The sequence below is a fragment of the Talpa europaea genome, assembly GCF_964194135.1.
Source record: "Talpa europaea genome assembly, chromosome: 1".
Taxonomy (NCBI): Eukaryota; Metazoa; Chordata; class Mammalia; order Eulipotyphla; family Talpidae; genus Talpa; species Talpa europaea.
The window spans coordinates 147,124,467-147,136,937 of NC_140073.1; the positions used below are offsets into that span (position 1 = coordinate 147,124,467).

The window sequence follows — 12,471 nt, forward strand, 5'->3', positions numbered from 1 at the left end:
AAGGGTTCCTCCATTTCTGCTTCATTGAGTGAGCAGTTTTAAAGTTGTAGAAGAATCAGCATTGGACATCAAACATGTTATAGTTTAGAGTATTCTCCCACTATATTTGAGAACATTCTGCTTGCTCAAACTAGTCCAGGTAAATCACACACACACACACTCACACACTCACACACACACACACACACGCGGAATGTTTTCTCTCTCGATCATCAGCAATATAGTGCTGGGATAATTTGATATGGAGCCATGTCAAACCATTGCCTTAAAATGTTGCATTTGTCTTTTATTGTCCTGGGTCTTCCTTTTCTCCTCTGCTTTTGTCCAACATGTTCAAAAGTATTTGAAACCAACTACTGGAGAAAGCAAATCAATCACTCTCCTTGATCTCCTGTTGAGACTGCCCCACCAAAGGGTGATTTTTGTTTTTTTCTGAGAAGATTCTTCATGGAAACAGGGCCAGTTTTAGCTCCTAGTGGACAGTTCACTTATGCAATATCTGGCTTGAGATAATGAAAGGCACCTGGAAGGAAACACACACAGCTTTTTAGGTCATGCTGAGACAATTCACAGCAAGGGGCAAAATCAGCTACAGGCTGACAATGTCATATTTAATACTGTGGTATCAAAGGATCGAGGCTAATATTTTTATTCCTGAGACAAGTTTGACACAACTCTGTGTCCTTGGGATTATACCCCATATGATCCTTGAGCTGACCTCATTAAGAACATGTGTTTCTAATGCCAGGGGTTACTTCATTTTGGCCAACCCTCATGTTTTACCTAGTGGCAATCAGGTTTCACGTCTCAGAAATTAATAACCGCAAGATGTTGTTGACATCACTTAAGAAAATAATCATACAAGGGAGCCCTTGCTGGACCCATCAGCTGGCTTCACCACAAAAGTGATCCTGGAACATAAGGCTTATTCGTGTCACCACCTCCCCTTTCTTAAGAAAGATTTGAAAATTTTCACCCCTAGAAAGTCTGAGGCTTACTTTGTCCATACTGCCCGTATTGGTAGCCTGTGACGGGGTCCATACTGTAACCCGTGGTGCTGTAGGTGGGTGGACAATAGGACTGAGATGTGGGCAGACTGTCCAAGCTCTTCATATGGTCTAGTCTCTGACTGCAGCTGGCCGACACCGTGGTGGTGGGTTCCAGGCCCCCAGTGAGAGGGGAGAGAGCGTAATCAGTCTGGGGCTGATGGGGTACCCCACCATGGTTGGTCAGGAGTCCCATCACCTAAAATAAACAGGCAGATCAGGAAGCATTAGAATGCAGGGAGGACCAAGTCACGCTAGAGTTGAAAGAATAACTGGAAAAGACCAGATTTTAGTTCTACAGAAATATCCCACTAAAGAGGTACCCAGAAGTCAGTGACCTCAATTCGGCATGGAGATATGACATCACGCAATGATAGCCTCTGGCAGCTTTGCATAAGGAAAGGAGGAGGCAAGAAGATGGGAGGATGGGAAAGAAAAGGGAAGGGAGAGATTACACCTTGCCCACAGTGATAAAATCAACTAGAAATTCAAAGGAGGGGGGAAAAAGGAGGTACAGACTGACACAAGGACAGGAGGACAAAAGGACACGGAGACAGAGATGCAGGGACAGAGAGAGAAATTGTATCTGTTCACAGAGAACAATACCTGATCATATATTACATCTGGAAGTTTCAGGTATGATTTTAAACAAACATTTGCAGGGCCTCCCTGGTGGCACAAGGGGTTAAGCACAGCACTATGAAGCAATCCGCAGACTCTACAGCACGAGTTCGATCCCCAGACGGCCAGGGAGCTACCCACATGGCGCAGCAGACCTCTCCTGTCTCACCCGCTGCTCCCCTCAGCAGTGTATTTCAGTCAGTCTGCCTGTTCTGCTCCCCACTCTGTCTCTGGTGAATCCTCTCACCCCCCACACCCCCCCCCATATCTCTAGCCTCTACCCCAGCTCTTATATGCATAAATAAATAAGTCTTTAAAAAAATAAACAAACATTTGCTTTTTTTTTTAAGTGAATACAAATCAAATTCTGTATTTGAAGCTCTCTGTGTCTTTTTTCCTAGCATTGCAAGAAAGTTCCCCGCCCTATCATGATCATCCTTCAGAAATTAGAAAGAATGACTCCCTCCCTCCCGGCTTACTCATTCCCACCACTGGAGAATCACAAGTTAGATGACCTACTTTGAATTGTGAGCGCTTTAGGGGAGAACCTACTCATCTTTTTATCCCCAGTGCTTAACACAGCGCGTGGCATTTCTCGGGGAATGAATGAAGGTATGAGGAATGGTTCTCCAAGTGACCTCCTCTATAACCTATCCTGTCATTTCCTTTCTAAAATAACATTTCCTATAAGAAGGGTTAAAAGGAAAGAAATGCCTGAACTGCAAAGGTGTTATGAAACATCTATCTGGTTTTATAAATAACCCTGGAGAGCAAGACAACTTTAAAAAAAAAAAGTGATAACAGAACAATCTTCAGATTAGCAAACTGACATGTTTCTCCCACTCAGGCTCGCTGACCCTTGCAACTCCCGGGGATGGAAGTAAGTGGATAATTAATTTTGCAGCTGGAAAACTGCCACAGGCGTAAGGAAGTGATTTTTCTCAACTTCATACAAGTCAGTGGCAGGGCTCAAAAGGCATTCGAGGAAGAAATCCACTGCTGAATGGGGAGCCTTCACAAAAGATCACCTGCTTGTAAAGTATTTAATTGCCAGCCTGTCCCAATAGTGCTTCTGTGTTTGAGGACTGGTGAGGCACGTGGAGACTGAAGTGCACAAATAGAAGTGAGAGAGGAATGGAACCGGAGCTCTGATTCTATCTAGATCTTGGGCTGTCCACCAGAGTAATTCAGGCGAGAGGGTCTTGGATCTAGGGGGTCCCGGCAAGGCAGAAGGGAGGGGCTAGTCTTGCATTCCAGAAAGCTTCCTAAATTAGATTCTAAAAACAATGAGGCCACAATCCCCTTTGGGCAGAGTTTGCATAATCCTCAGAGCTAAACAAAATCTTCTTGAAATAGAGCTTTAAACTGATCCATCTTCAATTAGTCCCAGGGGATAACAAAATAGAGAGGCAAAATCTGTTGGCCACCTTCTCTGGGTTAGCATTTCTTCCTTCTTTTGAACCATCCACTGACGTCCTTTGCCTTACCCGAGCGCCCCTGTGCCCCACTTCCTTGTCTGCCTGCCACTGAGCTGTTGTGCATGTGAGCTCTGGGGAGGCAGACCGGGTTGGGGAAAACAAATTGGTTATACCTCAATTTCCAAAGAACACTCCGGGGATCTGAATTTTCTGAGCTTTGTAGTGAAATCTCTTTTTTTTAATCTCTAGATATGATTTATGTTCCCAAAAAATCATCACATGTGACAGAGCATAGTTTTGTTTTATTGGGGATCTGGGGAAGGTGAAAGTCAAATAAATTAATATAGTCAGTTGTATTCACAACTGCAGGCGACTGGAAGGCCCCCAGAGCAGGGGTCCACACAGGTTCCACCAATGCTGTGGCCTGAAAGTTAATAACTTCACTTTCCCATGTGAATCCCTTGAACATAACCGACATGCACTCAGCTGCTTCCTGAATGTTCTACCTACATGGGTTTTTCCTTTGCCCTTTTCTTTGGCTTTATAACGTTGATTTTACCGTGTACACTTGGAATATTCATAAACTTCAGTTGGCATACTAATTTATTAAATATTTTATTTATTACTCATGTCTATCAGAAGAAAAGAGAGATTGTTCCAGGCCAGACACACTTCTTTCCAACCAGCGGTATCTCTTTGTGTACGGGCCTGATGGGCAAGAATGGAACCAGGAAATCAAAATATAGAAAAAATGTGATTTTTTTTTTTAAATGAAAGGGGGATAATGGCATAAGGCACAAACTTTGTGCTGTAAATAAGTGGTGCCAAGAAAAAAACAAGCACTTAGGAAACAAATTTTGTAACTGTATTGATTTAGAGGGGGGAAAAAATAAAACGTGCAGACGTACTGGGTAAAGGGATATAGATTTTAAATGAATAGCGTCCTTCATGGAAATATGGCTGGGAACTCATTTGATAGTCTATCACTTTAAGGAAACATGGACTACTCTATATGCAGTTACAGCTGAAGAATAAGAGCAGAATTTTATTCAAAACATGCACACTCCCCCATGAGCTATATGTACATTTTTGCGATAAACTTTTTTTCAATTCTCTGCCATACATTTCTTGTTTACATAACTTTGAAGGCAGCAATAACTTTGTTCATGATGGGGGCAGAAAGGGGGTGGGAATCCATGAAGATCCTAAAAGAGAAAAAAATGAGGTCTTCCTATAAGCAAAATTGGGTTTGTGATGTTATTCATGTAGCAACTTTTTGCAACAGTTGAGTCAGAAAATCCTTTAGGACAGGATTTAAGTCCAAGACCTTGCAATATATCTATGAGAGGGTGGAGGACAGACAGAATGGTCTGCTAGGACCATATTCCAGGCAATAGAAAGATGGTTCCTCAAAGCTTCCAGGGCACAGTATCTGTAAGACATTCCAGAACAGGACCCAACGGGGGAATGGATGCTGGATGAATGGGAGGCAAGAAGCTATCATAGCAAGGAATAGCCCAACACTCACATTGGCTAATGGGAGAAGAGAAAGAAGACCAGAGGCTGTTATCTGAGGTCCCTTTGATGTCACTGATAAAACCCAAGAGACAGAGTCACATTTTGAGACTGTGTTCTCTTTCTCAAGAGCTGTATGAGGCTTTTATATGTTCCTGTATTTAATATGTTCCTCCCGAAGAGGCTTTAATATGTTCCTGCATTTGATCTGAAACTGAGATTAATAAGTAATTAAAACTACTGTGATTTATTTCACTATTTCACATTGAGAAACCCTGAGAAATACACATCATAACTTTTCATTTAAAAAGGAATTCTGTGTTGGGGAAAAAATAGTGAATCTATCGATACAAAATGCATTACTTTCCCCAAACATAATTTAAAACCTCAAATCTCTGTGGAAGGGTCACATTACACTTTTATGTACATTTCTTTAAAGGCTATTGGGTATTTCATGTGGTTCAAGAGAAGCTATGGAAATTCCTTTTTGCTGCACAAAGAAATTGGTAAACAAACTTCTTAGACGCCCCCAATATGGTTATGGCGTGTCTTCCAGTCATATTTTCTTTTTAAGAATACTGTTAGCCTTTCTTTTCTACATGATCTTCCTACAGCAATTTGTAATTCAAAGCCTAAAATAAAATACTTGTTGCAAAGTGGGTCCCCCGACCCCGCATAAACCATTAGTAAACTATTTTTATGATAAGGCTGACAGCATTTTTGCTTGATTTTTTAAAAATTTGAGTTGGGGAGAACCCAACTGCTAGGTTTTCACAAACAAATTCAAAAGAAAAGAACAAAATTCAAGGCTACAAATTTCTAAGGAACACCAATCCCATTCTTATTAAAGACCAGGTAAGGGCAAGAGATTCAATGACCAGGAAAAGAATTTTTCTTTAATAAGATCTGTCTCATGGGGATGGGATGTTGGGAGAGGAATTTCTTTTCATTTTTGGTTGAGTACAACTCTTAGATGAGGGATCTAAGGGATCTGGGAAGAAAAAAATATCTACCAAGTATATTTATAAATTATTACCTCCAAAAAAACATTTCCTGGACATGGTTGCTAAATTTTTTATGGATAACCTTGAAAAGTGAATTCAAAGCCTTAGAATAGTGGTCCAGCACGGTTCGCATTATTAGAGACATTTTCTGAAGATCTCTTTAAGCTCATTCTCAAGTTTCAGAACTCTAAATAGGTTGTTTATATCTTGATTGGAAGATTATATGGTTCAGGAAAAACTAACTCTTTACAATTGCTTCATGCCATATTTCTCTTGAATTAATTTTCCTATTGTAAGATTAAATATAAAAGATAAAAACCATGGACCAAATTAAGATTTACATTTAAAACAATGTGTCTGGAAAATATTTGTCTTGGCAGAAGTGTTATGGTTTTGCCGCTCAGAGCTTATCAGAAATCTGAAATGATTTAGCAAATTAGGGTGTATATCGAGGCGCTTCATTTTTCCTTAGAAGGAATCCTGGCTCATGTCTTTATTTTCTTTTTGTTCTCTAGTAAACAGATGTTCTTCTGATTTGACATTTAATAATAGACATTTAATTGCATTTTAGAAATCCATTGTGAATTACAGTTTGGTATGATATAAAGAGTTTGTATTTTTTACTTCTTTCCTCCAAAAGTCTATTGCCTATCCATATATATATATTTTTAATTTGGATATCATTTATTTCCAGAACCAAAGAAAAATATTTCAGTGTTTCTCCAAATGTATTTTGCCCCGTATGGGTACAACAAGGGTCATGTAATGGTTAAACTTCAGTGACTGTATCTTGGAGGCTGAAAAGCCTAAACTTGAACAGAGGAGATTTCCTCAAAATGTTGTCTTCAGATTCAAATGCCTTAGGAATTATCCTGCAGTTGATTAGCATCTAAATAATTAGATTTTTGGTCCTGTCTGTTTGAAAGCTGTAAGAGGGAAGTTGCCTGAAGGGTGAAGTTTCTCTTAAGGTAAGAACGGTGACCTTCTCACCCAGACCAGGAGTTATGGAAAGGGCATGACTGACCTTCCCCTAACCAGCTAGAAAGCCAGTGCGTGTAAAATGTCCGGCTAAGCACGTCCTTCTTTTGGCTTGAAATCCTTAGCGCCCATTTCACAAGTAGCTATGTTTAATGCATGATGAAAGCGTGTGAGTGTCAGACAAGTGTGATTCATGTGCTGCCTATATTTCCAAGTTTTACTTGGAAAGAGCACAGTTAGTACTTTCTCAGTTAAACTCTAAGTGATAGATAGGTTTTAATCTCCAGTCCTGGGATCATTGACAGACTTTTATCAATTCCTTAGAATACTTACATCGCAGCAGAGCTAATCTGTCAAATTAATAACACTGTTCTTTAGGGACTGATGACTAGTCTAAATCTAGGCAAAGAATTAGCATAGAAATGGCTTGCAAGAGGCCTGGAGACAGAGTTCACATCGAAGTAATGATGAACCATCACAGCATGCCCATTTATTATCAGTAAAATAAAGTCCATTAAGAAAAAGTTATTCCACCTAAATGAAAAACAATGCCAGTTAATACAGTTGGTATTTGACTGTTCTAGACCCACCATGGGCTGTAATAAAATTCTCATATGTTTTAATTCATTTACGCATGCCTGCATTTAATATGCTTTGTGACCATGTCTACAATTAATATGATTTATAAGAAAAGAACATGTGCAATATTGGGGGTGGGTGGGAGGGGTAGCGTGCATATTTTTTTCTTCTATGAATGAAAAATATAACGAAACGGCTCAAGGAAAATTGTTGGCCCTTAGCATATTAAGATGGACTGACGGAGCCCTGAGTAAACTTGGGAGAGTTAATGATATCCTCTTATCTGACCCTGACACATTTGCAGCATGTAATTTACAGAAGCTCTGTCCAGGGAATCTTGACAAATGCTCCTAAGGATGTCAGGGCAATGTTCCATTCTAATGTAAAACAGATGCGGGTCAGATACCCTCATTCATCACTTAACACAAAGAGTCTCAAACTCTTTCTGGGAGGAATGACATTACCTGCTGTTAAGTCTTCTCATTTCAGGAAATTTCTCCCCACCTCAGTAGCCTGCTAAAGGATATGCAATCAAACCTCTCACCGTTTCAAAAACCTGTCTAAAAACATGACTGTGGAAAATCAAACATATATCTTGGTTTAATTTCATGACTACTTCAGGACATGTTTGCTAAATATGAAGTGACCCTTTGTGACCTGGGATTCCAAATATAGAATGGGAAAAGCTCTGTACTTGAACATCCCACTACACTTCAATGAGATGGCCTTTAAAACTTGATCTCTATTTACCGAAGATAAACTTGCATTTAAGGAAAAACAAGGCTGGCTGATTCACCCTAAAAAATCATTTGTAAATGCACGCCTTATTGAACTTTAACTGCCTGCTCTGTCTGAGATTCACAAAAAAAAAAAAAAAAAAACCCTCAAAAACTAGAAATCAGCTTTGCCATTTAGAAGAAAGCACCCTCCGGGGCAGATGGATGTTGAGTTACCTCTACTCCCAAGCCCCTCAAATTTTCCCTTCCTCCCAGTCTCCAACCACGTGGAGAGCAGACATTCTTCTAGCTTCTTGGGGAGTAAAACAGTGGCCCAGCTCCACCAGGAAATTTCTTCTTTCTTCCAGACCATATGTAATGTAGGCAAATATTTCTGCGGCTTCCCAAAGCCAATGGCACAGACTCCATTCCTGAATGCCCTAAGATCATAGAGGAGAAGCTTCCTTACACTTCCCTTCATGTGAAGGAAGACATGTCCTTTGATAAAGAAAAGAGCCAACTAAAAAGACTAAATGATACTGATTTAATGACTAGATATCAAGAATGAGCATATCCTTGAGGAAATGTTTTCTGGTCTATTTCACAGGCTTTGTGATAAGACAGAATAAGCCTTCATTTAAAAGGCATAGAAACTAGTGACTCTGAAGATCTGTGACACCAAAGAACACAACCTGGCAAGGACCAGAAGCTACTAAGCCACTAAACTCAAATCCCACCTACCTTCATTCCCTCCCTTTTTCTACCTGAACATGTCCTTGTATCCTTGATCAAGTAGCCTTGCCTCCTGCTGCACAGGCAGCTTCATGGAGGCTGGCAATATGCAGGGCCCACAATAAAGCCACATACACAGCTCTTTGATCTAGAGAAATTAAATCTGCCCCTGCAGATCTCAAGAAAATAGAGTCTGTGCAATTTGGTGATTAAAAGAAAGTTCCCCAAATGGTTAACTCAAAATTACTGAGATTGCCTTGTACTTTCTCAAACTTGCTATTGCGCCTGTCGTCTGAGCTACCTTTTTCCTTTGCTGGTGAGAGAAAAGCAAAGCATTTGTCTGATTCTCCAACCTTTAGGTAGGTAGCAGGCTTCTAATGTATCCAGTTATCTAGTATCCAAGAAGCTGGGCTGTGTCTTTTTTAATGCATTCATGACAATAATATATTGCAGAAAAAGAAAAGGAAACAATAGGATGACTCTGTCCCCTCCCCACTCTTAGCCCTACGGAGGACCTTTGATTCTTGGTTGTTGCAGTGGATTCTCGATGTGACTGTGATCTGAACTAATGGAGCAAAACCAACTTTGTACACTGTCTTCTGAGGACTATTACGCTCCATGCACATTACAAACACTGCATTCTGAAGGGACACTAGCATTTACCCTTAGTTCTTGAAAAAGTTTTAGCAGAATACTTAAAATTTCTCCCGTCTACCAAGAAAGTATTTTTTCCTTTGATATTATTGAGTTTCCATATTAGCCTTCATTGCCAGGGACAAATATTGTCAGGGATTCAGAGTTTCAAGGAGATTTTTAAGTGAACAGTGATGAAAGCGCTGCTGTCACAGTATTATTACTGTATTAATAAAACATTTAAATTTCCTAAGGACTGTATTTCTCAGAAGACCTCTGTAGGGCATTTCTTATAAAAATATCTTCAAATTTAACAAGAATATGAAATAAGCTGAGATAGTTTAAGTAACTTGCCTGAAGATGCACAGCAAGCAAATGGCAGACAAGTGCTGGAGTCTAAGATGGTGGGATTCCTTTCTACAATCACTGAGCTATATCTACATGACAATCAACCCACTCAACAGGAATTCTCTTTCTCTCCTGCACACCCTTCTTTGTCTTCTCTAGACATTATTAAGCAGTTTATAGTTTCTTCTTTAAAACTAGCCTTTCCCCACCCCCCCACCCCCCACCCCCCACCCCCGCTTAGTTCTTATAAAAAGGGTTGACAATGTGTCCAAGTTGACATCAGACACCAAATAGAGAAATTCATTTGTGGAAAAATCGAGGGAACCATTTTAGAAGTGGAGGAATCGTGTTTTCTTTCACTCAGCACTTCCTGGAAATGTTCCGTAAAATTCCAAAGTGTGTTTGCAAAGGCATAATATAATATTCTGGAAAAGGCAAAACTATGGAGACAGTAAAAAGATGAGTGGTTGCTTGAAATTAGGGGAAGAAAAGGGATGAATAGGTGAGGCTCAGAGGATTTTTATGGTAGGGTAAAGAAAAAATCCTGCATGGTACCCTAATGATGAGTATATGTCATTGTACCTCTGTCCAAAGCCATAAAATGTGTCATGCAAGAGTGAACCCTAATATCAATGATGGGTGATGTGTCAGTGGAGGCTCATCTGTTTGGACACATATTCTGCTTTGGTGAGAAGCATGTGGCTGATGAAGAGGCTTTGCATGTGTGGGAGAGAGGGGTAGGTGAGAAATCTCTACCTGTTGCTTGATTTTGCTACCAACCTAAAAATACCATAAAAATAAAAACTATTAAAAAATTCAGACAACAAAAGCTTGGGTGTTTGAGCCGTAACAAAAGGGCTCCATGGTTCAGTGGGAAAACACTGACCCATGTGTCAGAGACTTTACAAGGCTACTGTACAACGGGACTTGGAGAGATGAAGGGATATAATTTCTAACATTTACCAAATTATGGATTCAGGATCCTCTGTCCTTAAACCATTGTTTCAAGATGCCCACTGGGTTTTTGGATGTTCAAAGTTGACTGTAATCTAGTGTTCATCCTCTAGAAATTCCTAGTCCAAATGCAGAATGGATAAGTTTATAATATATTACAAGGTGGTAGGTGTTTTAGCCAAGTATGAGCACATGAATGCAGCATTCGCGGAGGCTAAAAAAGAAATTCTGCCTGGAAGAATCATAGAAGAGTTGACAACAAACTAGAAAATTTTCCCATGGAGTCATACAAATGGAGGATCTGCTCTCTAGGGGGTTTTTAAATTTCAGAGCAGATGCAATAGTTTAATTAGCTTTTTAAAGCAAGCTGCCCCAAATGAGACATGAGTTATTTTTTGATGGAAAGAAAAGATATTTACTTCTTTAAAAAATGCTTGCCTCCTTTATTAACTCAGCACTGAGGACTGGCTACACAGTCATCTCACAGTAAAGAAATAATTCCCTTCGATGTGGAAACTCTACCCTGTGATTCTACAAAACGCACTGTCTTAAAATTATCCCAGCTTGCTATCTCTTTCCATTCAGCAGGGACAATGCAATCACTAATCTCAGCAACTCGAGTTTACTGAGCTCTAGTGAAATGTCAAGAGTAATTTTTAAATATTATACTGTACATTGAAAAATATACACCTCTGATGAAACCCAGACTGTTTTGCAGAGACAGATTCTTTAGGAAAAAAAAAAAAAACACAACAAAAAATAGTACACAACTAATGACTGAATCCAGTCTTCTGTGTCTGCAGCACAAAGCGCACATTCAGCTCCTAATTGAATAAATATGCAAGTATTCAGATTTCTGTAGATATTGCCATTTTGCAAATGCAGTAATAAATTAAAAGCTTTACATTGCATTCCAACCACATATAAAGGGTTGATTCAGACCATTGGCCTCACACTAGAATCCAGCACGGCTTTGCTGTGTATTACTGACTACAAAGAAAAACTTTTTATTCTAGTAGTTTAGTTATAGACTAAGCAATCACACTCAATTTTTTCTCCTCAATGGCTAAAGGAATTCAAATGGGCCTAAAAACCCTGGGGTTGTTGCATTTGACTTGCCCAATATACAGGCGAAAATAGCTGATGGAGTTTCTATTTAAACCAATTCAACAGACACACAAAAAAAATTAATTCAGCAAGAAGCATTTTCTTGGAGCTTCTTTTAGTCACACGGTGTAAAATTCAGTCATTGGCTGCTGTTCCCTACATTCTTTTTAAAAAAGAGATTTTGACCAAGTTGGTTGTATCTCCCATAATTCTTCAAATCTGTAGCTAACTCGAGAGGCTGTGGCTGGTGCTGACATAAACCAGGGCTCTCCTCACAGTCTTGAAGAGTAGCAACCACAGCCTTCAGAGAAAAACCCAAGGCACCAGGTCAATTACAGGCTGCATTGATTCAACAAGTGGATTAATAGTTGTGTCTTCAGCACAAGCAGAAAAGTTCAAAAACTTAACATGGCAGAATGGAAACCTGCAAGTGGTCAACGGTTATTCTGGTGTTGCTGAAATGTGCACATTAGTGATCACAAACATCCCTGTGCCTTCACAAACATGGAGGCTTCTACAGGTCTGGCTTGGAGCTCATGGTCTACTTTAGAAAAGAAACAGAGGCTCAAACTTTCAAGAGGCTGCCCCCTCTGTACGGAATGTCTCTCTGCCCGAGCTTTGTTGGACACCCAACCAATCTTTTTCATCAAAATCACTCCTTTTTCTTCCACAGATGAAATTCTGGAAAGTGGAGAGAAGAAAGTATCCCTGTTGGGAAGTCAGTGGGTGGCAGGCCACCTGTTCTGCATTGTTCTGGAAGATGAAGGTAGCTGAAGGCACAGGATCTGCAACCTGTGTGTGAAATACACAAACCAAATGA

The 12,471-nt window shown here is 39.9% G+C and overlaps 1 protein-coding gene across 4 annotated transcripts in view; it reads right to left on the reverse strand.

Annotated features, from left to right (window-relative positions):
* Positions 1 to 286: 286 nt before the first annotated feature.
* The window catches only part of PAX3 (paired box 3), a gene marked incomplete at both ends in the record, with an annotated part of 95,840 nt that continues 83,655 nt past the window's right edge, over positions 287 to 12,471 (reverse strand). For 2 of the 4 annotated variants that reach the window (XM_084243958.1, XM_084243957.1), the window contains 2 exons: positions 489 to 523; positions 999 to 1,245. In XM_084243958.1, coding sequence (XP_084100084.1) covers positions 489 to 523; positions 999 to 1,245 — 282 coding nt within the window. Of the gene's footprint in view, positions 354 to 484; positions 524 to 998; positions 1,246 to 12,471 lie in introns of those variants that run through there. The other 2 variants (XM_084243956.1, XM_084243959.1) reach the window with 2 other exon arrangements.